The sequence below is a fragment of the Cryptomeria japonica genome, chromosome 5 (genome assembly GCF_030272615.1).
Source record: "Cryptomeria japonica chromosome 5, Sugi_1.0, whole genome shotgun sequence".
In the NCBI taxonomy this organism is placed as follows: Eukaryota; Viridiplantae; Streptophyta; class Pinopsida; order Cupressales; family Cupressaceae; genus Cryptomeria; species Cryptomeria japonica.
The window spans coordinates 146,958,384-146,986,299 of NC_081409.1; the positions used below are offsets into that span (position 1 = coordinate 146,958,384).

General features: G+C 38.8%; 1 protein-coding gene across 2 annotated transcripts in view; it reads right to left on the reverse strand.

The window, feature by feature from the left end:
* The window catches only part of LOC131067616 (uncharacterized), a 90,546-nt gene that overhangs the window by 26,586 nt on the left and 36,044 nt on the right, over positions 1-27,916 (reverse strand). The window contains exons 5-6 of one of the 2 annotated variants that reach the window (XM_058002694.2): positions 27,018-27,107; positions 9,551-9,769 (exon numbers count right to left, since the gene is read on the reverse strand). In XM_058002694.2, coding sequence (XP_057858677.2) covers positions 9,551-9,769; positions 27,018-27,107 — 309 coding nt within the window. Of the gene's footprint in view, positions 1-9,546; positions 9,770-27,017; positions 27,108-27,916 lie in introns of both variants that reach the window. The other variant, XM_058002695.2, reaches the window with a different exon arrangement.

Sequence of the window (27,916 nt, forward strand, 5' to 3'; positions counted from 1 at the left end):
ATTTATGAGTTGGAGCTTCCAAAACACAGCTAGATAACAATGTTTTCTATGTTTCATGCCTCAAAAGAGCACTTGGACAACATGTCAACCCTTCAACAAAGTTACCTCCCTTGGATGATGAGGTGAAGCTAGTCTTGGTTCCAAAGGTCATCATTGACATTCGTGAGAAGAAGTTGAGGAATAGAAGCATCATCAAGTACTTAATGCAATGAAAGAATTTTCAAGCAGGAGATGGCACATGGGGGGATGTGAGAATACTTAAGTATCCAACTTTGCAATTACTTGAAGACAAGCAATTTTAGGTAGGGACGACTATCATGTCCCCTTCAAGGTTGATGGCCTTGATCACTTATTGGGGCCCAATTATTGCTATAGGTGGGCAAATTAGTAATACTTTATTAAGTCATTATTTTTTATAACTTTTTGGCTTTTGTATTAATTATTATGAAGTGCTTTTTTTTGTTTTGAGGGAAAGTTATTTGAGAGTCCAAATTGTAATGCCTATAAAGGAAAAATCCAACGCCCTCCTTTTGCCATCCATTATGTCATTTCCTTTTATCAAATTTTCAAATGCAAGCTCTTAAGAATGAAAGCCTTGGCAAAATGATCTAGAGGACAAAAATCCTGGGGGGAAAATCCTTAAATTCTTCCTTCGTGTTGGATATTTGAACAAAAAATTAGAACTTCATCTGCTAGGCAAATTGTTCATTGAAATTCAGCACCACATCTACAAAATACTTGTCTATTTTTGTGCTCTTTGTTGATGGTGCAATCAGCCTTAACTATATTCTAAATTGCAAATATATTACTTCATCTACAGATAATCCATCAAGCACTAGGGCTTTCCCTTTCTTCATCTAAAACACAAACCCCTCCGATTCATCTAAAGAGATGAGGCTGATAAGAAACTCATTCATTTCATTAGAGACAACTTTGGGAAGCAGTCCATAATAAGATTCTCCTCATCCACAAAAAGGGGAGAGTCCTCTGTGAACAAAGAAGAGTAATATTGAATAACCTCATCAGAAATATCTTGAAATGAAGAAAACTGGACTCCCTAAGAAGACACAGTATGTAATGTCCCCTTCTCCTCAGTTCGCAGATATTCACGAGGATGGCCTATCATTTGACCCTCGTAGGCCAAAAAGATTGATTAGGGGGTCGATTTGGCAGATATTTGTGGCTTCACATTTTGTGTCTACTTGATTCTATGGTGAGATAAGGACATTACATGTATGGTGTCACGTGTGCACTTTAATTAATGTAATATATTTTAAAGTGCAATTAAATTAATTAATGTGTAATAAAATGATAAAATTTAATAAGAGAATATGAGTTTGTTAGAGAAGAATCTTCTAGAAGGAACCAATCGATTGGAGGAGAAAAAAATAAATAGAGGGGGTTGGTTCATTGTTCATCATTGGTTGTTTGGATATCTTCTCTTGTGTAGACTTGTGGAGCCAAGGGTTTCTGCAGACTTAATCATTTGGGAACGAAACCTCCCTAGGATTTGCATAACTGAGGTGGTGAGAGATCCTCCAAGCGGTTGCAGCTGAGACTGGAGGATAACTTCAGTCCTTCACATTGTGCTCATTGAGTTTCATGTGCATTTCATGGCAGACATTTTTGTGGTATTTTCAGTTCATCCATATTCATCATATTTGTGCACCGATTTCTATCGGAAGGGTTAGGCAATTTTCCTAGAAGACAAATTGAAGGAGAAATTGGAAGGTTGCTGGTTGTGTAGCAGGTCTGAGACAAATCGAGCTCTAACCTCCATTCCTACGATTCTGCTATTATCACCTAGTGTAAGCAACAAGACCTTCATTTTGTTGGTGTTGGAAATAAGCCACACCCGGACCGACGATGGACTGGTCTAAGAGGGGCCAGTAGCTCAGTGGTAGAGCACTCCAGCAGTGTATGGAAGGTCCTAGGTTCGAGTCCTAGCTGGTCCATGTCTCAACATGGTATCAGAGCCAGGTCCAAGCTAGGAGCCCCAAGCACACGAGAGGTGTGGCTTAAGGGGGGGTGTTGGTGTTGGAAATAAGCCACACCCGGACCGACGATGGACTGGTCTAAGAGGGGCCAGTAGCTCAGTGGTAGAGCACTCCAGCAGCGTATGGAAGGTCCTAGGTTCGGGTCCTAGCTGGTCCATGTCTCAACACATTTAAGGACAGTGCTAGCATTGGGAACATAAGGCGATTCACTTAGGAGGATTTGGGAGAAGAAATAAGATGATTTCAGAGGTCAAATCAGATCTGAGGACAAGTCGAACCAGACCTCTATTTCCTACGATTTTGCTCCTATCTACCTATCTTAGCATCGAACTTATCAATTGGTGACAGCGCTGTGATTGGAGGAGGACAGCAAACATTTTCAAGGGTTGATGGAAGACTTAGGAGCTGATAAATAATTATTATCAGACCTTCATACTTGCAGAAGGGGCGATTTTGAAGACAAGTCGATTTGGCATTGTGAGGGCCCCAAAACAAAGGATATTGATTGCTTCTTCAATCTTAAGCTAGGCAATTCATATCAGGTTCCTTTGGCATCATATTTCCTTGTGTTAATCAGTTATATGCATGTGTCCATGGCTGTCATGTATCTTCAGATTTTCAGAGTAAATCATTGATAATTGCTAAGTGTTTGGGCATTGGTTTGGTCATTGTAAAGAGCTCATTTGACTCATAAATAAGGAGTAATAAGTTTGCATATCATTTGCTCATTGTCCTATGGTTTCATGCCAACTATTTGATGAAATTACAGTCAGCTGTAGGTGTGTAATTTTGTATCCAAATTTGTGTAATTACATTGAAAATTAGTTGCAAAATCATCCTTGGGGGTTATGCTATCATTGAGTAGTTGCTTGTAAGTCATACTTTGATGAAACTCGTGGTTGATGCCTTCAAAAGAAATCTGAAACTCTGTAACAGTCATACAGCATAACACACAGATTGACAGCCAACTGTTTGTCAATATTCCTTGCATATTCAGTCTATCAACTGTAGGGGATATTTCACAGTTGAGGAGATTAAATTTCCATGCTTTTTAGCTTTGATAGAGTTAAAGAAGAAAGTTGTGTTTTTTTATCCCTCTTGAAGCCAATCAACCTGAGACTTTTGCTTCCAAAATATCTCTTTGCACAACTCCCAGTCTATCAGCTCCCTTAAAGCTTCAGATTGTTCTCTGAGAGTCCCCTTTGTAGGTCCAAGATCCCTACTTTGCCTAGTGATAGCATCCAAATAGTTCTGAGCTGCTGACTTAGCCACAAAGATATTTCCAAAGCAACGCCCATTCCACTTCTTAAGCTGATGTTCACAAACTATAATTTCTTGACAAAAGAATACATTGTCATATCAAAGGCTGGCGTACCTTTGCTCCACCATCTAACCATAAGGTCCTGTAGCAAAGGCTCTTGCAGCCGCAACCACATAAGTTAAAACTGAAACAAAGGGTTCTACATGGCACCTATCAAAGTAGTTGACTATTTGATAGGCGAATGGTCAAATCCCCTCCACTCCAGAATCTCAAAGCTGGTACTCCAATTGTTGCCAATCCAAAAGCTAGAGAACAAAAACCTATCAAATCTCTCTAAGATAGAATCCTTACCACATCTCCTATAGCTCCAGGTATACAATCCATTACCTAGCTTAATGTCTACCGAGTTCTGGAAAAGAATATTATCTTTAAAAACTTGCAAAGAGGGTTCAAGCTTATCCACTCCCCTCTTTTTCTCCAAACTAGTAATAGCATCTAAATCACTAGCCAAGATCCATTGATAGTAGGGGGCTTGGGACTGTGCATATTGAATATGAGTCCATGGCCAGGATTTTCTATGATGATCCTTCAGAGCATACACATCGGAGAACAAAAAAGTTCCCTAGAATATGCCTTCCATAGACAAATTTAACTCCTAAATAAACATAACATCAAGAGAATGTACACTAATCAAATCTTGATCATCTTTTTGTCTAGGGATGTTGTTCAACACCTTTCCATTCCAAGATAGGACTATCATTTCTACGCATTAGAGAAATGGGAGCCAATGGATTTAACTAACCTTGATTCCACCAAATTATCCCCCTTCAATTTTATTTTATCTTGATCTTTCTTCTGACCCACCTTGGGAGGCTTCTTTGGGCCACCCCTTCTAAGGTTCTTTTGTTACAGCTCAAGTGGGTGAGATTCTACTAGCTTTTCCTAGATCCTGATCCTCCAACCCCAATGGTTGAGCAAGAATAGCCAAGGCCAAAGCCTCAATCAAGAATTTTTTCCCAATTGGTTCTAGATCATCAAGAGTTGCATGAGACTAATTTGTATCCATTTGTATACCAATAAGTACAATCTGTAAATTGTCCTGAATGCCAACCTCCTTAGATGTCACCTGATCCACCCCCAAAGAGCCTAATCCAGATTGTATCCCTTTTGGACCCCCCTCAATCAAATCAAAGTCTTCTAGGGCATCAAAATGATTAAACATCCTCTCAACCTACCTATCCTTAAGAGTTCTCTTCTACCCTCTTCCCTTGTTATGGGCCTTCACATGGATAAAACCCTCCTAATAAGCTTCCCTTATCTACATAGGGGCTTTCCCTTTATCCACCTTTGGAACTTGGTGACAAGGCACATTGGACGAAGTTCTTGCAAGGTTAACTTTCAGGCATTTCCTCTACATTCATGGTAGATTTGACACCGAAATAGGAGAGCTTTGTAATCGAGCTATTGAATCCAAGAAGCAAATCCAAAGAATCTGGTAGAGGATTATTTAAATCAATTTCAACATAAACATGGGCATAGGAAATTACCTTCTTCTCCATCGTTTGTTGTGATGTCCCCACTGGCTTACCAAGGAACAAAGCAATCATATGAAGAATATCATTCCTCCAAAATTCCAATGGTAGCCAAGAGAGCCACTAAAATAGGACATTTCATATTCTCCTTTTAATTATTTGACTTCAAGTCCACTTTGGGCTCGACAAACACTGCAAGTTGCAAGTGATTGAGTTGGGGATCCATTAGATAGTAATAAAACATATTCACAGTTTCAAGGGTCTCCACATGTCTTCATTGCTACTACCTCTAATTCATGGTTCTTTCAAAAAGCATTTGGCATTCTTGAGTGGGATGCTACCATACAAAATATAGTTTTTTGTTTAGGAACCACACTTAGGATTTTGTCACCATTCCTAATGGAAGGAAACATGCTCAATGCAAATCTATCAAACAAAATTCACAATAGATGGGTCAGTGGAGACCATAAGACACAATTAGTTGCAAACAGTTTTTTCCAAAGTTCTTAGTGTCGATTACTTTGATAACTTTATATAAAATAAAAAATATGAATTCCATTTGATTCACACTTGCTATCGCTGCAACAAATTGATGAGAAGTTCACCAAATGGACGTGAATATTACATTTCTTCTTGGAGACGTCGAGGAGGAGATATGCATGGAGCAGCCACAAGGATTTCTTCAAGATTCTTCTTTGGTTTGTATACTTAGGACTGTAGATTTTTTTAAGCTTTGGTTGAAAAGAATTTTAGATTATGAAAACTGAAATTATAGTTTTTAATTTTTTTTTATATTGAAACTGGAAGTTGATATGTAATGAACTCATTTTTTGCTCTATGATGTGTATTTAACTCTTAAGTTTGATCAGAGCATAAAGAAATCAGTAATATGTTACCAAAATATAATAATATACATATTTTTGAAGAATATTTTTACAAAATAATGTGTTTTTTTAAATATTCGTAAAATTTCCAAGATTTTACGGACTCCAAGATTTTGAATTTTTTTGGGTTAATGGAGTTATTGCCAAGTCTAGGCTTTCCAATTATGATCTAGAATTATCCCACAATTGGTAAAATATTTCTATTTGAGCTTTATTTTTCTGTATGTTCGAGTTTCTTATTTGTATCTTTCCATTCATGCAACTACCCATAGATGGAACACTCGCAGAGCACTTGGCGAGTTTCCAAAAATCACCGAGTTTTTGAGCTCTGCAAGTTTTTACGACTTTAACTCGCAGCAAAAACTCAAAAAACTCGGCAGGTTTCTTTTAAAAACTCGGCAGGTTTCTTTTAAAAACTCGGCGAGTTTCTTTTAAAAACTCGGCTAGACTAAAAAAAGAGGCCCAAACATGTCAAAAAATTATCAATTTTTTTTTTTCAGGTCAGTTTCATTCTCTTCATCAAAATATACACATGAAATATAACATTTAAGTATAAGTGGCATTTCAATATGTCTTTTTCCTTTCTTATACTTTATAACACCCGACGCCTTGACCCCGCAAGGGGCAATGCCTCTTGACCCCAACTTGGGGGCGCTGCCCCCAAACCCCCATCGAAAAATATGGGGGGAAATTGCGCTGATGGAAGTAGGGAAAATTTTAACCTCCGAGTCTGATTAGGCTCCATATAACAACATGATTAGCATTGAAGAAATCCTGGTATTATACATTTTAGAGTTGAAAGTTTGAAACTATGAGTATGAATGATGAAATTTCAAATATTGCGCGTTTGTAGATCTCCACCAAGATCTGGACCTATCTCTCTACCCCTCTTTCTCTCACCCTCAGACCCGGACGAGGGGTACTACTTTCAACCTAATTTTAATTTGCAGATGCTTGGTGGCAAAGTTGGGGTGGAAATACCCCAAATCTCAAAACATTTGCCCTTAGGATCTTATGTCAACCTTGTAGTTCATCCAGTTGTGAGCACAATTAGAGCTTGTTTGAAGCCATCGACACGAAGAAGAGGAGCAAGCTAGCTCAAAAACACCTCAATGACCTTGTCTTTGTGCAATATAATCTTCGATTGCGCGTAAGGAAGGTAGAGGAAGTAGCAGGTGGTCCACTTGACTTGGATGATATAGATCCTTACAGTGATTGGACATCACAGGAGCAGCCTCCATTGTTTTCTGAGGATGACAACACTGAATTGGAGAGGCAAGCTCTGGAGGAGGAGTGGGGTGGATTTGGTTTCACGCTGGATGACATTGAGGAGGAAGAGGATGAGGATGAGGAGTCATTGCCAGTGCCACAAGCAGGTGGAGACATAGCTTCATCCAGGATGGAGGATGAGCCAGCCATACCGAGCGAGGAGGCTTGGTCACACCCACTGCAGACTTCTAGGACTAGACCCTCTAGTTTTACCTCTCCCCTAGTTTTTGCTAGAGCTAGGAAGAGGAAGTTGTAATTGTAATTTGTAATGATGTATTTACTTTTGGTTTTACAAAAACTATTTACTATTTTGCTTCCAGCCATCAGTATTCCTCATGAGGATGCGATTTTGTAGACACTTTGCATTAAATATATCTAGAATCAGCTTGTTTCTTTTGTGTTATCATTTATTGACTCATTGGATGCATCTTCTCATTAAATTTTGCAAAAGAAATGCATTTTTTATTAAAATTAAGCGTGTTTTTACGTTAACGAGATTTTCGCCGAGTTTTTCCTGAGTTTTTGCCGAGTTTTTTTCTCAGGGGCTTGGCAAGTCGAGCCGAGTTGTGAGTAGTCCAACTATGCAACTACCTACTATAGTTTGCAGCACGTAGGCATCACAAATTGAGGGAATTTACTGTTTTCAGAAGCAAGTACTCAAAGAAAAAAAATTATAATCAATTATTACAGTTGTTCATTAGATTTATATTGATGAGTCAGCTATGAAATATCTAGGCCAATATTTGAGGAAAAAAGGGTATTTACTACTCATTTTATGTGTATTTTAGTTTAGAAAAATTGTTGCTTGGTGACAAAAGACCATAATTTTCCCTCTTGTTAACAATGAAACAAAGACATCCAGCACAAGCTTTTTCCAATAAACAAGAATAATTAATAGGCAAAAAGTATGTGCCTTTTGTTAATGCATGGTAGCTTATGCAAGATAAGATCTCCCTAAACTTCCTTGTTCTGTTATTTACATGCTTCATGTCTGATTTATATTGCTTATGATTTTCGGATTGTACAAACACTGCTTATCATTATGCCATCGGGCTAACAACTCGATAGCATATTAATGTCAATTGTTAATTGGCATTAATATGCTATCGGGGTATTAACCCGATAGCATATTAAATGCTATAAGTTATCGGGTTAAATTCGCCGATACATACTTGCTATCGGGTGCATAACCATTAACACCGATTCACATCTGTTATCGGGCATATTTGTTATCGGGTTTAATGAATACACCGCTTCATTTGGAATTAACATTGGTTAACAAATGCACCGGTTGGATTACATACATCGTGCACTTTGAATCATCGGTGTTTATATGAACCGATTCATTATATTGATCAGTCATTATATTATGTTATTACAATATGCTATCGGGGGTTTTGAACCGATAATCAGCATTGTGTTAATGGTATAATTACAAAGGCACCGATCAATGGGTGCATTGATTGGTCATGCCTAAAAGGCATGACCGGTCAATACACCAATTGACCGGTTGCCTAAATGATATATATGCCAATTGAATTCATTTGAAGAAGATATAGAAAACATTAAATGATCTCTCTCCTTCAGACCTGCAGATAAAAATCAGAATTATTAGACATTGACATAATTCCTCATATCCATATATAGCATACATAGTTCATAACTTGTTCTTTAATTGAAATTGAAATAACTTTACACCTTTTGATGTTCATGTTTCATTACAAGAGTTCTTTACGAATAGTGATTTAAGACTTCGTAGATATCATCCTATGAATGAAGTCACTATGAATATGTCAAGGAAAGATAATGAGGAGATTATTAGTATCAATGTCCAAAGCAATTTTGAATGAAGATATGTAATATACATTTGATGGAGCAAATTTTGATATTTTAACAAGGCACACTGAGATGAGTTGTGTTATAAGACGTGTCGACATGTGATTGCATGAAACTACATCAAGAAGCACTAATGCTCATGGATGAAGTGAATTCGATTCAATTATTACCTTCATTCAGCATATGTAGATTGAAAAGAGACTACATGGAATAATTCTATCTAACAGAACTCTGCCTTTAGACTACACATCAACATGAATTAAGCCATATTATATGCTAACGGCTGACATAACAGCACCATGACATCCTATTATATAATAAATTCCATTAATGGTAGATTTATAAATAACTTTCAATTAGTTCATGTTAGAGACTTCTTCATTTGAAAAATTTAGGAAGGACAGAGCACATAGGAAAGATAAGTTCATAGAGCTTTTTATTTAACTCTAATGTTAACCTGACTACTATAAAAAATTAATACTTCCTTCACGAGTTTATCTGTAATTCTAATGAAGTTTTGGCTGGAGGAAAAATACTTAAATCAAGCTTTGTGTGGTTTTTGCATTAAAATAGAGCATTCTTAATCAACCAGAAATCCAGTAAAAGACATACCAAAAGACATCTATGCACTTCGACTCTGGAATAACATGCACTAAATTTCACAAGGAAGAATCAATCGCTGATGTTAACAGACAATAAGGAACTCAATGAAATGGTTCCACTCAGAACTCAACCAATAAACTTCATATATAGGTGTCGAGTCTTACCCACCTCTTTTCCAGGGTGATTAGATTTGCTTCCTTTAAAACATGTGCTCAAAATTGTGCTGAATTTCTGTTTGAAAACAAGGCATTTTCTACTTGAAACATCCTTGAACTTTTTGCCAGATTGTGCAAAAAGCCTTAAATAATTCAGTTTGCTTGCATGGTTCCTTGGAATCTTGTATTTTCCTGCACTTGAACGTCTGGCATACTTCACAAATAATCGCACCTGCAGTGAGTTAAAAACAAATTAATGACCAATTTTTACTAAGCTCACCAATAAAACTGAAATTGTGTGTTCATCCTGCTAGGAAGAAGATCAAGGTAAGCATTGTAACTTGTTCACTTAAGATAGTAATCAGATACAGAAAGTAAACACACAAGTTTTTAAGGGCTCAAAGATCTTTAAGAATGCATTTAAAACTTTCATTCAATGTAGCATTGCTAAAGTAATTAGTATTTAGTAATGGTCAATTAATTATTAGTCGTAGGCTTTAATAAAGATTTTCCGAATTTTGGATTCATGTTTTATTTCCTTTTTAGTATGTTATTTTGTTTATCCTACATTGACAATGTGGTTTTTAGTTCATTGAAATCCTATAAAAGAAAGCTCACTTCTTATTTAATCAATGAATATCTTGATAATCTTTATGTGTTTGATTTCCATAATATGGTATCAGAGCTCAACCAAAGCCATGAAGACTATACAAATGTGAAGACTATAAGAGCATGAAGACCTAGGGACTGCTACTGTAAGAGACAAATCAAGGAACCGTCAATGTAGCACAGTAAAGAGTTAAAAGGATTTGTACAGAATTGTAGATAGTGACATTTCCAAAGGTAGTGTGGGTTTCATTTCCAAGGCAAATCAGAGGTCAAGTGGGCACAAATTTTTGAGAATCACGACTAAGGTTTTATGAAAATTGTGGGTTTTTCTTGTGTGATTTGAATTAGGATTTCTGTAGTTTTTGTGCCTCCCAATAACAAATTACATCCCTTTTCTATGCAAAACCAGACTTTTTTTGCACAAAATCATGGCCCTTTTTTGCATGAAATAGTGGATTTTCTCGCTGTAAATTGCATGTCATTTAACCAAAAATTCATGTGGGGCTTTTTCATCCAAAGCCATGAAGACGATACAAATGTGAAGACTATAAGAGCATGAAGACCTAGGGACTGCTACTGTAAGAGACAAATCAAGGAACCGTCAATGTAGAACAGTAAAGAGTCAAAAGGATTTGTACAGAATTGTAGATAGTGGCATTTCCAAAGGTAGTGTCGGTTTCATTTCTAAGGCAAATCAGAGGTCAAGTGGGCACAAATTTTTGAGAATCGCGACTAAGGTTTTATGAAAATTGTGGGTTTTTCTTGTGTGATTTGAATTAGGATTTCTGTAGTTTTTTGTGCCTCCCAATAACAAATTACATCCCTTTTCTATGTAAAACCAGACTTTTTTTGCACAAAATCATGGCCCTTTTTTGCATGAAATAGTGGATTTTCTTGCTGTAAATTGCATGTCATTTAACCAAAAATTCATGTGGGCCTTTTTCATCCAAAATCACACCTAGTTCTACATGAAAATCACTAGTTTCTTGCAAGTATCTGAGTGCTTGTGGTTAGGGCACAGAAAATCATGATTTTTACATCCACAACTAAAGTTTTTTAAGGAGTTTTTTACTATTGTGAGCTAGGGCATGGGTATCTGTATTTTTTTTTTCAAATTTTACCTTTTGTTGGGTACACGAATTTTTTGCAATAGCATTACAAGAAGGAAGCATTTATTTTTGTCTTACTTCAAGACAGAAGGTTGAGAGAGGGGAGATCAATACAAATGGCCCCATTAGTCCTATGTTACACAGGGAAACCCCCCCCATCCCTCAAACCCTCATCACTGTCCCCTTGGACATTTTAGGGGCAAGAGGGCAACAAGGGACATCCCCTATGTAAGATGATACCCCAAATTCCAACCCAATTGTTTGCATCAATATTGCACTTTCTCTTCATCAACTGATCAGACATTTTACCAAACACTTTGCATGCAAACTGCTACAGATATTCATATTGCTGATATAACAAAGTTGGCTACTGGTTTGAAGTTTAATAATGTGGATATGCATTAATTATCCAATGATCAGATAAAGATTCATACTCAAGAAACAGTACGAGGTAATGATATTTATTTATTTGTACTGAGCAGGGTTTTTTAACACAGACATTAAGAAGATGCATTTGACTGAACAGGAACAATACATAGACACTGAAAGAGATAGAATTATTTCATTATTACAATAATTGAAAACAAGTTACAGAATCAGAGTATTCCTGACCTTTCAATACAATTTACTATCTGGAGTTGCATATAACAGTGCTCAGAAAAGCACAGCAGTGGTAATCTTCACTAATCGGTACTGCTGGAGCTGATACTGTTCATATTTTACCTCTCTGTTCACTCAAACCTTAGGTAGAAAGTCAACGATGGATTAAATAGGCCCTATAAAGCTCCCACGTAGCCTGTGGTATGACTGAATTATTTCCACGACCCCTATCTGCCAGATTTTAGACTTGCCATGTTGCCCAACCATCTTCATAACATCTCAACGACCCTTCACAGAATAAACAAACCATTCTCAGCTCCTTATACTCTTTTCCCCTCAGTTAACAAACTGCATATACATATAGCATCGCTTAGCAAGGTGTAAACTTCAATTCACTTTGTTTTAGACTTATCTTCTTCCCACGCCCCTATAGAAAATCAGTAAGTGTGATGGTGGTCCAATATGACCCCCGAACTTCTTCTTTCACCTTCACGACCTGGATACTCCCATGCATAAACTTCAAATAATTGGCGATTGAAATAAAGTGGTTTACTGGCAGGAAGACCTCGATTCTTTTTCAAATACTCACGCTAAAGCTTACAAGGACTCCCACAAACTTCAGACACCCATGCACTTAAACTAAAGCAACCAAACACTCCCCAGTTAGAAAAAAACCACTCCTAAGGAAATGAGGTGGACGAGAAAAACATATTTCACTTGTCTTAACCCCACGATTATAGTTATAAAAAACAGCCAAACTTTCCCTTTCAAGCCGCACCACATAGATATGAATATTCGACTCATTATAATCTTGCAATAAATCTTATAATTAAACACTCATCTCCTGTCCAAATGTTCCACGATTTGCATCAAGCGCCTTCAAAATACCTCCATGTAAGCTAACAAATCGACCTGCTCACAAAGATTTGTCCCTTCTGCTATTATTTTATTTGAAGCTTGTCTTTATTGGCACGCATCTGGCAGAATAATCTTATGCACGTCTTCGAATAAGCAATACATATGGATAAAAATAGAGGATAAAAAGTCCATAATCTATCTTGCAGCATGCTACTTTGCTCCTTATGGCTCAAAATTCTATAAGAAGAGGAAATTAGACAAAGAGGACCCTTATGCAGCCCTGAAAAAAGATATATCAGCGTATAACCACAAAGGTGAAATCATCTTAATTGGAGACTTTAATGCTAGAACAGCCAATAACCAGTCTCTTTGCCTTAATTTTGAGGAGGGAATAGGGGATAATCCTTTATGGTTAGAGGAAGAAAGGAGCCAAAAATGGGAAAGAATGTCTCAAGATGAAAAGGGAGCTATCACACATTATGGGGCAGAATTGCTAGGAGTTTGCAGCTTGTATGATCTGATTATATGCACCGGTTTAAAGGCTTGGCCGAGCTCAGGGAACATTACATGTCACACTTACAATGGTCAGAGTGTGGTGGATTATGTTATAAGCTCAAAAAAACTTGTGACAAGTGTAATAGATATAGAGGTGAAGGACTGTCCCATAGAAATGAAATCAGATCACAGCCCAATATATGTAAAGATTAGCATGCAAAAAGACAATCAACACCAAAAGAAGATGCAACAAATAGAAAAGAAAGAGATCATTCAAGGGACTATCCTCTTGACACATGAAAACCAAGAAATCTTTCGAGCAATGGTCAAAAAACAGCTGCATGTTGAGGGAGCCAATGGGTTGGTCAATTCAAACAAGGAAATGATAGGCAGCGTCAAGTTGACCTCTATAATCCTTAGGGCTCTCAACTCATGCAAAAGGTCTAGACCTAAAAGGGGCAGCAAGAATAGCTTCCCCGCAAACCCATGGTATGATGAAGAATGTAAGGTAGCAAAGAAAATGGTCAAAATACGGGGTAATAACAAGGAATATACAAAACTAGTGAGAATGAAAAAAGAAGATTACATGCAAACAAGAAGAAAAGAGCTAATTAAGCTTGGGAGGCACAACCCAAGAGGCTTTTGGAAAGAGTTGCAGCAAAGAGACATAGGCAAAGAAAATAATATCATAGATCTTAAATGGCTAGAATATGCAAAGCAGCTATGAGAGAGATCGGGACAAAGATACCCCACCCACAATCAGATCAAGAATTAAACTCTTCTCTTCAGACAATATTAAAGAAGGAATTAGAAAGCGTGCGGTGGGTAAAGCTCGAGACATAGATGGCATACAAGCCTCACATTTAAGATGGGGATTGGAAATCCTCATGCCTCACATCAAAAGAATATTCAATGGAGTCATCCAAAATGGATTTCCAACAAATTGGTCGACTAGTCTTGTCATCCCCTTGCTCAAAAGTGGTGACATTAATAACCCCTCAAATTACCGCACTATAATGATCAATCCTCTCTTAGGTAAACTTTTGGGAGTATGATAGAAAGATGAATCAGTATTTGGGCTGGAAAGGAGGGAAAGAGAGCAAAAGGGCAAGTGGGCTTTAGGCCAAAGTACTCTACCATTGATCATTGCATTACACTTAGACATTTGATTGAGAAGGTTTGGGATAAACAGGGAGGGGAAGTCTTTTGCTACTTTGTTGATTTCAAAAAAACTTTTGACATAGTACCCAGAAGCAAATTGTGGAGTAGAATGGAAGAGTTGGAAATTCCGGTACAATATAGAGCCGTTGTTCATAGATTGTATGACCAAGTTTGGGCTAAGATACGAACCATACAAGGATTATCATAATGCTTCAGAAGTGACATTGGGGTTATACATTGACAAATTAGAGGAATCCATAGACAAGTTTGGTGACGGGGGAGTTCATTTGACCAATTATGTAATAAAGTTGCTTTTATATGATGATGATCTTATTTTAATGGCAAAAACAACACAAGATTTGAAAGAACACTTGAAGGCTCTAGAACATTTTTTTCATGAGGTGGGGATGCAGGTGAACACTAGCAAAACCAAGGTCATGATCTTTACCTTGAAGAGAAATAAGTTCCGTAGAGAATTTGTTTTTGAGGGCAACCTCTTACAATTGGTCAATGAATACAAGTACTTTGGCCTAGACTTCCACAATAAACTCAACTGGGAAACATCTAGAGCAAAAAGGATCCAAGGGGGTTGGAAAGCCTTATACTCACTTCAAAATAGATGTAGAAGAGCTGAATTATGGGATTGGAAAACTAAGAAAACTCAAAGTTACCCCGAGTTTCCGGGACGGGGATGGCAGGGGACGGCGGGGGACGGCAAAGGGGACGGCTATATAAAATATAAGAAAAATTTAAAATATATAAGGAAATTTCAAAATTCTAAATGTTCATATGAAAACATGGATAAAGCATGCATACATACATTATATTCATATGAAAACAATACAACATGGATATAGCATGTGTATGATACTATGAAAAGTTGAAAACATTTTAGAATGTAAATTCTGAACATACAACATTGTTAATACTCAATAGACAATATGCAATTATGCATTCATAAATCAGAATTTCAATTCATTCACATTGTCAATATGCATATCAATAGACTCGGAGGATAAATTTTCCCTACTTCTATCGACGCAGTTTCCCCCCAAATTTTTCAACGGGGGTTTGGGGGCACCGCCCCTTGCGCGCTCCCTGTCGCGATACAGGGTAGGGTCGAGGGGCAACGCCCCGCAAGGCCAAAAAAACTTATTCTTTAATAAAGGCGTTGGGTGTTATTTTTCTATTGACTACACTACTAAATGCCAAAAAAATTAAAAAACTTATTTTCTAATCTCTGTGTCAAAATGCCCAAAGGCTACACTGCTGCCATATAGTTTCATTGTTAAAATTATGAATTAAATTAATAAATTTAAAATTTAATTAATGTTATCTTTTAATTTTTTTAATTTTTAATAACAATTTGAATTAATAAGGGGCCAAAATTAGAAAATTTAAATAAAAAATTGAAAATACAACTTTTTAAATTTTTTTAATATTTTTTAAGGGCCTTAGATATGGGGGACGTCTGGCCGTCCCCAAGACGGATTGGGGACGTCCCAGCCGTCCCCAGCCGTCCCCGGGACGTACGGACGTCCCCCATAGCTAGGGCAGGCGTCCCCCCGTTTCGGGGACGTCCCCTCAAAATATAGGGCAATTTGGGGATGAGGGGAACCGTCCCCAAGTCCCCGAAACGTCCCCGGGACGGGGACGGGGGTTTTCAGGTTGGGTACGCGTCCCCGGGGAACTCTGAGAAAACTCTTTTTGGGCTTCTTGTGGATCCGATGGTATTATATGAATGTGAAGTATGGGGTAGTAGCATTTCAACAAGAAAATGGAGACAAATAGAGAGATTACAAAAACATTTAATTACGGCTAGCCTCAAGATTAAGTCATCTATATCCCATATGAGATTGTCCTAGCGGAGGTAGGGGCTTTCCCTATTGAGGCATCAACTATGTTCCAGCTGCTAAGTTACTAAAGGAGGTTAGAAAACATGGAGATACATCGCTGGCCAAAATTGGCAGCGGGAGAGAGGCTAGACAGAAGGAAGAGCACATGGATGAAACAAAACATTAAGTGGATAAATAATGGGATATTAACCTAAAAGATTGCCCAAATAACAATGGAGAAATAAAAAAATATGTGCAAGAAAAATTCAAAGAAAACATATGGGAAGGTCAAATAGAGAGGAAAAAGGAATACTATATCAAACATTTCAATCCCACACATGACCATACACAAAAGAACAACATAGAAATGGGCATAAAGTGGAAGGAAAAAATGTTAATTGCTCAAATAAGGCCCAACTCACATCAACTTAGATGCGAAACAGGGATATGGATGATACCCAAAGAGGAATGGGAATATAGAAGATGTAGATGTTGCACTCAAGGGGTGGTGGAGACAGAATTGCATTACATCATGGAGTGTCCAGCCTACAATGACATTCGGATCAACTATGTTGAGACACTAAATGTCAACACCTTGAGTAACCTATTTGACAAAGAAAAGATAACAAGAGTTGTGGATTTCCTAATCAAGATACACAACAAAAGATCCAAGATGCAAAAGGAGAAGGAGGTTTAACAGTCACACTATTTTGTTTGGGTTTGTTTGGGCTTTGCATGCTTCTTTGCTAGCTATCTGTGGGTCCCATAGGTTGTTTGGCCTCATGGACGTTATTAAAAACAAACATTCATTCATTCATTCTCCCCTTACTCAAAAATCCTCTTAATTTTTGTCTTATTGGTTTTCAACACATAGTTCAAATTTATATTCTAGCTTCATTCTTTGTCTTTGTCATACCACACACCAACCTCTTGACCAATTGTTTTCTATTCTTCCTTGATCCAACAACCCACAATATAATACAGAAATTCAAACACGAGTTTGAAATCTAATCGAACACACAAAACTTTTAATCCTCTGCTATATTACGAAAAATTTCAGAACCAAAAGAACATTTACTCGCAAATACGATTAAACTGATCAATATTTTAAATTCTTCAACTTCGAAATCTGCAATCACGCTGAGGTTGAGATCCTGAATCTGAAGCCTATAAATAACAAAGGTTAGTAATGACCCTACTCGTATATTTTGACACAACATCGCAGTCAAAGCAAAGCAAGCCTCATAGGGAAATTACAGAAAAGGGAAAGGTATCGTACAGTGTGGAGCAAAAAAATATTAATGTTGGCAGAGAAAATAAAAGGCAGGCTTCACAAGAAGAAAATGGAAAAAAAGAAAATTAATATTTCACAAGGGTGGAAAAAAGATAAAAAAATTAAAAATAAGAGTTTTTAACTATTTCAGTTCAGGATCTATAGGTTGGAGATAGACAAAATTGATTGTTGAGTTAAAATCAGAGTGAGTGGTAGATGAGACGAGAAAAAAAAAAAAAAAAAAATTTGTTTTTCATGCATTGAGTGTCACAACTACATCAAATTAAATGCTTCTAGTTTTAACATACTGTTTTACATCCATTATATGAGTGTAATATGCCTTATGCAATTAAAAACAATTATATCCTATCTTTTCAAAATATTCTAAACCAATTTGTATTTTTATAACAATAAATATTATAAATTAAAATACTATATTATATTTAATCTATAATAAATTTTTACTATTTATTTTTTTAAAATATAGCATGTCAATCCATAGTGTCTAACAAATTTAAGTTGTCATATATGATCCAAAAGTGAAAAAAGGGCCATATAGACCATCAACTTCCAAGCTGTATCCCACCAAGGGCAATTGGGGACCTGCCGCATGGCATTAAAGGAGTTTCTTGTGCAACAAATCAAATACACTTGTAAGAGGTCTTTTATTACATTTGAGGAAACATCTAAAATTCTAATACTCTTCCCACTGTACGATAGGCTCAAAGGGACTATTGTGTAATTTTCCACTATTTTCATTTCCAAGTGTACTATCCATCCAACAATCTGTCTTCATTATACGGTGCTGAACACAATTTTAGACCAAACCATATGACCCTCATCAACTATTCATTGTGTACGACTCTTTTAGAACACTCCACCATATGACCTACTTCTATAGAGGAAATTAATTCTGATCATATGGCCCAATTTCTATAGTTCTCTATTCATTGAATGGCCTAGTCACCCCACGCAGCTTCTCATTGTAGAACTTACTTATTACACATGCTTTTTATTCTGTACAATGACTCTTGGAAATTGTCTTCTCCATTGTATGAGCCTCAAGCCAACAAACTTCACTGTGTTTGTACAATTGATGTTTAGAAATTCCCTTGGAATTGAGTTTTTGGATTGTACAGTTGATTACGGCACAATTTGTCCACACACTTTCTACCTTGCACATTCATGAGGTATGTCTTTCTAAACAAGATTCAACTATATTGTTTATACAATAAGTTCAAGATGCAAATGGGAATACTGAACAAAATCTTGAAGTGCCTACAGTACTGGTTAGGTTTAAAGATCCATTCGCTGAAGCATTTTCAAAGTTTAATGTGCATTGAAATTGAGTTCCTTGTTTGTTTGGTCCACAACTATAGTTCATTAAATTGTATGGCCCTTGGCGAATGCATTTTCTATATATTGCTTTGCATTTTGGCTATATTGGTTCTACTAATGCTCTGCATACATTTCAATCTGTTGATGATCATAGTTTCCTCTGTCAATTCTGCTTTCTACTTCCAGCTAAAACCATCCCTACTGATCAGCATCCATCTTTCATCGCAAAATGATCACTGATTGTAGAATGATCAAGTTATGACCAGGTTTTTCTAATAGCCAATGGAAAGCATCAACAAAAGGTCTTCCTTGCTCTACCACCATCCTAGATTTGGAAACCTTACCTAATGTTACTTAATGATTATGTATTTCCTTTGTAGTTTTGAAGATGAATTTACTTTGGAAGGATGATGCAATTAGCATTGTTTCGCAGTTTTTGGGTAATAATAGGAATCAATTCACAGATGGTTGTGTTTTGCTTGGAGACCATAGAGCCCTTTAAATAAACTTTGCATAGTCAGGGAAAGAAGCTTGATCCTTGGCTGATCATCTTTGGTCTACTTCTATTATAACCTCATGCATCGATAAAGATATATTTTATCACTCTATCTGTTCATTATTTCAAGTATTAGTTTTATCAAAAAGAAGAGTAAACAAAAGACACTAGCAAGATACAGAACTATAAACTAATCCATATGTTTCAATTAGTCTATCTGACTGAGCATTTTGAACCCCATAAATTACAATGTTGTCATGTAGGATATTAAGGCTCCAATTAGTTGTGAATAAAGCCTTAACTATTGTTGTTTGCCCTCTCGGGTAAACGGTTAAATGCAGAAAGTAAATGCACAGAACATAATGGAAATATATTAAATAACCAGCCTCTGTATTAATTCCACAGTCCATGTACAATAAGTGCTTATAACATTACATCTCACACAACTAACATGATCATACTTTGAAGAAAAGGTACACAATATATAATACCCGAAGGGGTGCGACACAACCCTCGCGACTCCAACTACCTACCCGTCGGCTAACTAACTGACCGCTGTAACTCATTATTACCGACAACAACATAAACATAATATAACAACATAACATAATGATTATTCCCGGCAACATCATCCCCCCCAAGAAAAGAAGTCGACTCCGACGACTTAATACCAAATAGAGATGAACGGCAGGAACTACTGACGCCAGTCGGGCCCGGATCTTATACACTTGCTGCATCCTCGCCTGAAAACCCTTTTCTGCTACCATCCGATGCTTAAGTGCGGATTTCACCAATATTGCTTCCTTTGCCATCACAGTCCTCCTGTGCCTAACCCAAACTTGTTTGCAAAACACGTTTTTCAGTCTCAGCTTCCACCAACTGCTACTCAAATGATACTGTCTCCCTAGCCAATTTGTCCTCGATAGCCACCCGTGCTGCTCTTCCGGCATCCAACTCCTGGGTACGCTGAACTAAGTCTCACGCGACTATTGCCTCCAACCTGGTGGTCAGCTCCTCCCGAGCCCTTTGTGCATCCACCAAGGCAACCTCACATCCAGCTGAGACATACTCCGAGTTCCTCAAAGCATACCAGTCATGCCTGGAGGTGGCCACAATCCGCTGGCACAAAGGCTAGGAGACACCTCAAATCCTCCATCACACTCCCCAAAGGCTAATAACTGAACTAAATAACTCCCTGGTGTCATACAACTGTGCGGATTCTACAATGCCTTCCCGCAACTCTGTTTGTTCACACCCTCCAAATCTGTCTCCCTCTACGGCTTATGGCTTCCCGCCAATGCTTAGCGTTAGGCTTCTTTCTCACCGTACGGAACAACCCACACTTACCATGACTTCTCAGATGCCCTTCGCCCAACTCGAAAAAGTGTCTAGGGCAGCGCCTCCAACGGGGTCTGGGGCAGCGCCCCCGCGGGGTCGAGGGGCAGCGCCCCTCGCGGGGTCCTGGGGCAGCGCCCCAGGTGCGCTCCCTGTCGCAGTACAAGGCGGGGTCGAGGGGCAGCGCCCCCGCTGCCAACACCAATTTACAACCCTCATAACCATACGAAAGTCCATGGCGCACAACATTTCTGTGATATTTTAAGATGCCAAAAACCCTTCTTCTCCACTCTAAATTTCCAGTGTCTTGGCTTCAAACTCCAGCGAATCATTTTAAATCTGGTCGTCGTCGTTTTTTTTTGTTTTTATTTTTCCTTCTTTCTTCCAGCCATACGGTCATCTGTCGTACGGCCCCGTGCGGTGGTGTTTTTTTCACAATTTTTTTCCTGCCGTAAAGTTAACTGTCTCGTACGACCGTACGGTTTTTTTTTGTTTTGTTTTTGTTTTTGGTTTTTTTGTTTTTTTTGTTTTTTTGTTTTTAAGTTGTCTAGAGAGTCTTCGGCTCGGGTCCCCTGTCTCTGGGATCGCCCTTCATCCTTCTCGGTTTTCCTCGCCCAAAAGTCTCCTGCTTTTGTCCTATGCCTCTCGAGTCGCCTGCCCGGCCTCTCAGGTCCCCTTCCATCCTCTCGGGTCCCCCTTCGGGCTCTCGGGTGTCCGTCCGGCCTCTCGGGTCCCTTGCGCGCTTCGCGTGGTAGGGTTTCAATTTGTACCCGTTGGTGGCCAATCTATTTTCAATGTCCATCCGAAGACCTGGAACCAAAAATTCTATAGGGACCACGGTCTCCTTCCCGTACATAAGAAGAAGAAGAATAATAAAGATTTTGAAGACTGCGGTCTTCCATACAGGGTTCCAATCGTTGCCAACACTCTTCGGATTATCTACGTCGCCAGGGTTTGGGGCGTCTCCCTTCCAATATTCTTTGTATTCCGACAGGTACACCTCTATTGGTTGCTCTGGTTCCTCTACTTCGAGCCTGTAGCTTTGGAACATTTCGTAATCCTCCATTTGCCAGTGGAAGAGCCCGTTAAGTGAGCATACCTCATCTTCAAAACATCCCTCGAATTCGAGCACCCCTTCACTGTTCGGCTCCATCGCGTTCTTGCCCTTGCTTTCATTGGGACCCCCTTCCCCTTTATTAGAGTCCTCTGAGTCCGAGTCGGAAGAGGCGAGCTTTTTGCCGACATCTTGGGTGTGTAGGTCAATGGTATATTTCCGCCCTCCCTTCTCCATGGAAAGTGTATTTTTCTTCCAGTTGTGGGTTACCCTCGCATTGATCAACCACGCTCTCCCCAAGATGGCGTCATAGCCTTTCTTCTTCGAGGGAATAACCACGAAATCTAACAAGAATGGTTGCGTACCAATTGTCACTTGCTGGGCCATCAACAGGCCAAGTGGCTTAATGCCGTGTTGGTCCGCTCCCACCAGGTTGAATGTGGGTGGCCACAGGGTGGGCTTCCCCAGCCGCTTCCATGTTTCTTTTGGTAGTACATTCACCCCAGATCCCCCGTCCACAATGGTGTCCTTCAGAATGGTCCCATGGATACCCATTTCTACCACAGCTGGGTGTCTACCACTGCTCAAGGCTAGTAACATCGGGTCAGTCGAAGGGCTGACAGAAACCTCCACCTGTGGTGTACTCTTCGAAGCGGTGGCGAGAACCCCTACCTGTGGTGCACTCGACAATGCGGTGGCGGGAGCCCCTACCTGTGGTGCACTTGACGATGCGGTGGCGGGAACCCCTACCTGTGGTGCACTCGATAATGCGGTGGCGGGAACCCCTACCTGTGGTGCACTCGACACTGCGGTGCTTTGCACATTGGTGAGGATGGCAGTCCTCAATTGTGGCATAGAGTCTAGAAGGTCTTTTACCTTTATCGGCACCTCTATCTGCAAGATTTGCCCAATGATGTTATTTTCCGCTTCCGTACGGAATGATGTACTCGCCACCTCATTGTCCCGTCATTCGATCGTCATCTCACGTTCAATATTGGCCTTTGCCTCCCGTAATCTCTCCTTCTCCGTACGGGGGTCGGGATAAGTGGCTTTTTTCGTCTGGGCGCGGGTGATCACCAGTACTTCTTTCTCACCAGTCTTCTCAGCCTTCTCAATGTTGAGGAGATTAACCCCTGCCTGCGGGCAATTTGCGTCCTCATGGTCGCCTAGCCCACACCAACGGCAGAGGTGCTAAGGGGTGGCTTCCTTCGTGCAATCACGGGCGAAGTGCCCCCACTGATTACAGGCCCTACATTGGATAATTGGCCGGCCCTTGGCGTCATACTGGATACGGCTTCCATTATTGTTATTGTTGCTATTCCTTCCGCCGCCGCGTCTGTTGTCCCGGTATCCTCCAGATGATGTCGTTGTGTTAGTATGTTGGCCAGTACCCAATGGAGCGGATGTTGTGGCCTGCTCCGTGAACAGCACCTGGTTCATTTGCGTACTTTGGGTTTTCATGTTGTATGGGCACTCCTTGGTGGAGTGTCCCATCACTTGGCAAATCTTGCAGAATGCCTTCTTTTGGCAAGTACCCTTTGTGTGCCCTTCCTCTTTGCATTCAGTGCACCATATGTCCCCTTCGTTTCGACCAGTGCTTCTCATTATTTTGAATTCCTTTCTCATTCGCTCCATGTCTTTCTGGAGCGCTTGCACCCATTTGCCAGCCTCGTCGTCGCTGCTGCTTTCCTATGAAGAGTCATCGTCCTCGGATGAGGATTTATTACTTTTCTTCTTCTTTGATGTTTTGTGTTCACTCTCCAGGTCCATCGCCCTATTATAAGCGTCGTCATATGACGTCGGGGGTACAATTTTCATCTTCCTCCGTAGGGAGGATTTCAACCCTTCAACGAACCATCATTTCTTCAATCCATCTGCGGGTTGGCTTTCCATTTTACCCAAGAGTTCTTTTAGCCTCCGACTGTATGCCCGTACTGTCTCCCTAGTACCTTGTTTGGTACTGTATATCTCCGTTACAATTTCATTGTCATCACGAAGCAACCGAAACTCCCCCGTGAATTCCTTCTGTAGATTGGCCCACACGGCCACTTTTTGCTTGTCCACATCGGAGTACCAATCTATGGCAACTCCTCGTAACGTGGCTAGGAACTGCTGTACCCAGTCATCCTGGTCTGTTACTCCATTGGCGGACCAAATGGTTTCACATGTACGGCAGTGCCATAAGGGGTCTTCCTTGCCCTCCCCTGTGAACTTTGGCAATTTTTGTTTACTCGCCATCCCACCGCTGGGTCTCGCTCCTCTAATTCCTTGTGTGCTTGTACCTGGCGATCCTCCGCCTCCTGCAACTGAACCTCCACTCGTGGGTCCTCCAGAAAAAGTTATTGACAAAGAACCGAACAAATTGCCTCTCGTACGGTACCCTTGTGCTCCCTCGGCACCTTCGGTCGTACCGTCACCTTCCGCTGTCTCCCTCCGGTTGTCCTCCGAAATGGACAAATTCTTTAGCAAGTCTCTGGTAGCGTCGATCAGGTTTAGACTTCGCCTTGTTTGTTCCACCAACTCTTCCCGACTTCTTACCCTACGGTGGTATTCTGGCGAACTGTAGAGTTCTCCTTCGGCACCCTCCGTGACTCCTTCTCCGTTCCCTTCGGGCAACCCTATGACAGTGTAATTCTCTCCGTCTATCTCTGCCTCCGCAACCTCCGTGACACCTCTTGGGTTCCCTTCGGGCAACCCCTTGGCCGGTCGTCCCTCGGCAAGCTACCTTAGCCTACGCCTTCGTTCTATCTACTGTCTGAGATTCAACACGGTTTGTGCCACTTCTCATTCGTCACTCTGTATCTTTTTATTTTTGTCCTTATTTAGTCTACTGGGCATAAGTCACTTCCATACACAGCAAACACACGCCACGTACACAAAAAAACTTTTATTATTTTTATTTTTATTTTGCCTTTCGGCCACAATTTATATCAGCAGTGTGTCAGGATTATTACAAGGTTCAATTTCCCCTTCGCCTCTTGCCATCACGCTCTGCGTCCCACGACGATTGTTCCCTTTGAGCGTCGTCAGCCTCTGGGTAAATCTCACCGATGGGTAGGCCCGTTGTGTCCGTGCGCCATCCGTGTCTTCCGTTCCCAAGTTCGTCTAGGCAACGGCGCCGAATGTTTGCCCTCTCGGGTAAACGGTTAAATGCAGAAAGTAAATGCACAGAACATAATGGAAATATATTAAATAACCAGCCTCTGTATTAATTCCACAGTCCATGTACAATAAGTGCTTATAACATTACATCTGACACAACTAACATGATCATACTTCGAAGAAAAGGTACACAATATATAATACCCGAAGGGGTGCGACACAACCGTCGTGACTCCAACTACCTACCCGTTGGCTAACTAACTGACCGTCGTAACTCATTATTACCGACGACAACATAAACATAATATAACAACATAACATAATGATTATTCCCGGCAACAATTGTGTTGTGTTTGTGATTTTCCCTATCACCGTGATTGTTGGTGGAAGCAGACCCAAACCCAAGCTGAGTGTTAAAAAATTGAAGGCACATATTGTCTATTGTAAGTTCAGCATTCTAATTTGGTTTTAGTAGGGATATGTAGGCTAGTATGATTGAATCCAAAGGCATGATTGTGGAGTGCTCATTAAGATTCACACCAAAGTTCCTAGAGTGGCCAAGGGCTAAGAAGTGACGAAATCAATGTCCAAGGGCTTCAAATGAATGGAGTTCCAAATGCTCTCTGGGATAACTGGACTGCATCTATTCATTGTACATGGTAAATAGAAGAAAGTTTATTGTTGTCTATGCTTCTTGATTGCTCAAGGTTATCAATCCAAAATGGCAATTGGTGTATAGTATCAGCCATGATAGGAAAAATTTATACTGCAACACTGGATTTTGAGATTTCTCATCACTTTTTTGGTCGTTTTAAAAATTGTTGTGATGTCCTGGATAAAGGGGCATTGCTATTTGTAAAAAGTTTGGCATCAATTTATAATGGCTCTTTTCTATTTCAAAACAAAGTGACATTGTTAGACCAAGTACAAACACTCTTGGGCACAAATTAGCAGTTAGAAACTTTGAAGTTTTGAGATATGAGCACTGGCTGAGCTATTTTTTTTCCATGGTTTATAGCCATTATAGATTTTTTGGTATCCATTTAGATGGCAGTATAAATGCTTCAAAAGATGCTACAATCTCCATGTTGTCTTATGAATAGCAACATGGCTTACAAAAAATCCATGTTCATATGTTTGCATTTTACACGCTTAATAAAATGAAATATCAATTTTTAGTTTTTGCATCATATAGAGTCGATGCTGACACTTTTGCTACAAAAATACTTGAGATGTAAAAAGGAATCTGCATTCTAGTATTACAATCAACTAATACTCGAGATCGATGACAACCTTTTGAGATTGCAATCTGAATTTAGTGAATGAAGGATTTCTCTAGCTATAATTTCCATCTCTATTTATAAGAAACAAACTTTACTTTTCCTAATTTCTACTTACAAAATATTCTTCCCTTGAGCTAATTTTTGGGATATGCTTTCATACGGCAACTATTATAGGATTTAGAAGTAAATTGGACTGACCAAAACCACACTTCACAGAGAAACTAAGCAACACCTGAGGTGTTATTTAATATTTATATTAAACAGTCATAGTGAGTAATTTAGGCTTCACCTTTGCCTGACTACAGGTGAATGTCTTTTAAGTTTCCAGACCACAGGAAAATATCTTTAAGTTGTTAAATTATAATGTTAATGAAAACCAACATGGCAATCCAAACCTCATTTGCTTGAAAACCCAACAATAGGCCCTTGGCCTAAATTCATAGATTCCCCATCCCAAATTGTAGCTATCCAGCTTGTTAGCCTTCTGTAAGGAACCATATTCCAGTAAAAAATAAAATGCTTTAAGTTTTTTATTATTCAGTAGTTATAAATTTCTGTTGTATGAGTAAAGACAAGTTGTAACGATTTCCTAAATGAGTATTTAAATGGTTAATATTATAAACAAAATGCACCTATAAGTACACTAGACACAAGCATGGGTCATACAAACTAAAGCCATTTACCATGAAATTTGATAAATAGATTGAAAGTAATGAATCAAACGGAATTCCTTCCTATGTATCCAAACAATAATTAAATCTGTCCTTTTCCCATTATCAGAAATTGTACTTTCATGGAAAAGAGAGAAAAATAAAATCCAGCTAAAGTATGGAAAGAAAATCAAAATAATAAAATATGTAATACTTGTAAACAATATATTTCATGAGCACAAGCATCCATTTCAACAATACTTTCATTGTTTGTAACACCACCTTTGCCCAATGAGCTCTTGCACGCTCCTTTGCTACAAGCCTATTTAAACGCTTCTCTTGAATAAGCAACTTAGGAAAATTCCTTTCGAACTGCAAATAGAACAAATGGAGTTGATTAGTATCAACAATTTTATAATTATAATAAAATCATAATGTGCGAGACCAAAGAGAAATGAAAGCTCAATCTATCAGACTTTTTTATGTAGCTCAAGCATAGATGTCCATCTCAACTCATAAAAAAATCCAATACTGGAAATGTAGAAAGAATCAAAACAATGGATCAAGCCAAATATGTATTTTAAGAAAGAAGAATCTAAGGTTCAAATTGTAAACACTGAGATAGACATTTTCTACTCCCTTTAATAAGGCAATACATAAATTCCAATTAAATATATGTTTCACCTTAAGTACATTAGAAGCAATATGTAAATAGAAAAAACAATTTTTTTTTGGCTTGATATCTTATGTATTGATTAGTTAGAAAACAGAATTTAAAATTAAGAAAATAGTAATTCTTAACCAAAAAGGTCAAAGAAAAAACACTAAGATAAAAGAAATTTACACTTTTTAAGAAGACAATCCAGACAATCCATGGATGAAAATTAATTTTAAACAAATGTTTCACCAAAGTATATTAGAAGCAATATATAGATCAAAAAATATTATTTCTTGGGCTTGATAGCCCATGTATTAAACCAAATGAATAATGGGAAAACAAACTTTTGACTATTCAAAAACTACCTCCATCCCACACCCTCAACAAATACACACAAATGCAAAAGTTTGTAATAAGTTTGTATTGGGTGTATATGCAAGGCTATTGTCCTTGAGTATTGATAGCTGCACTCACATCTGATGGAAGACAAAGGTCAACCATAAGCATAATAACTCAGCAAAAG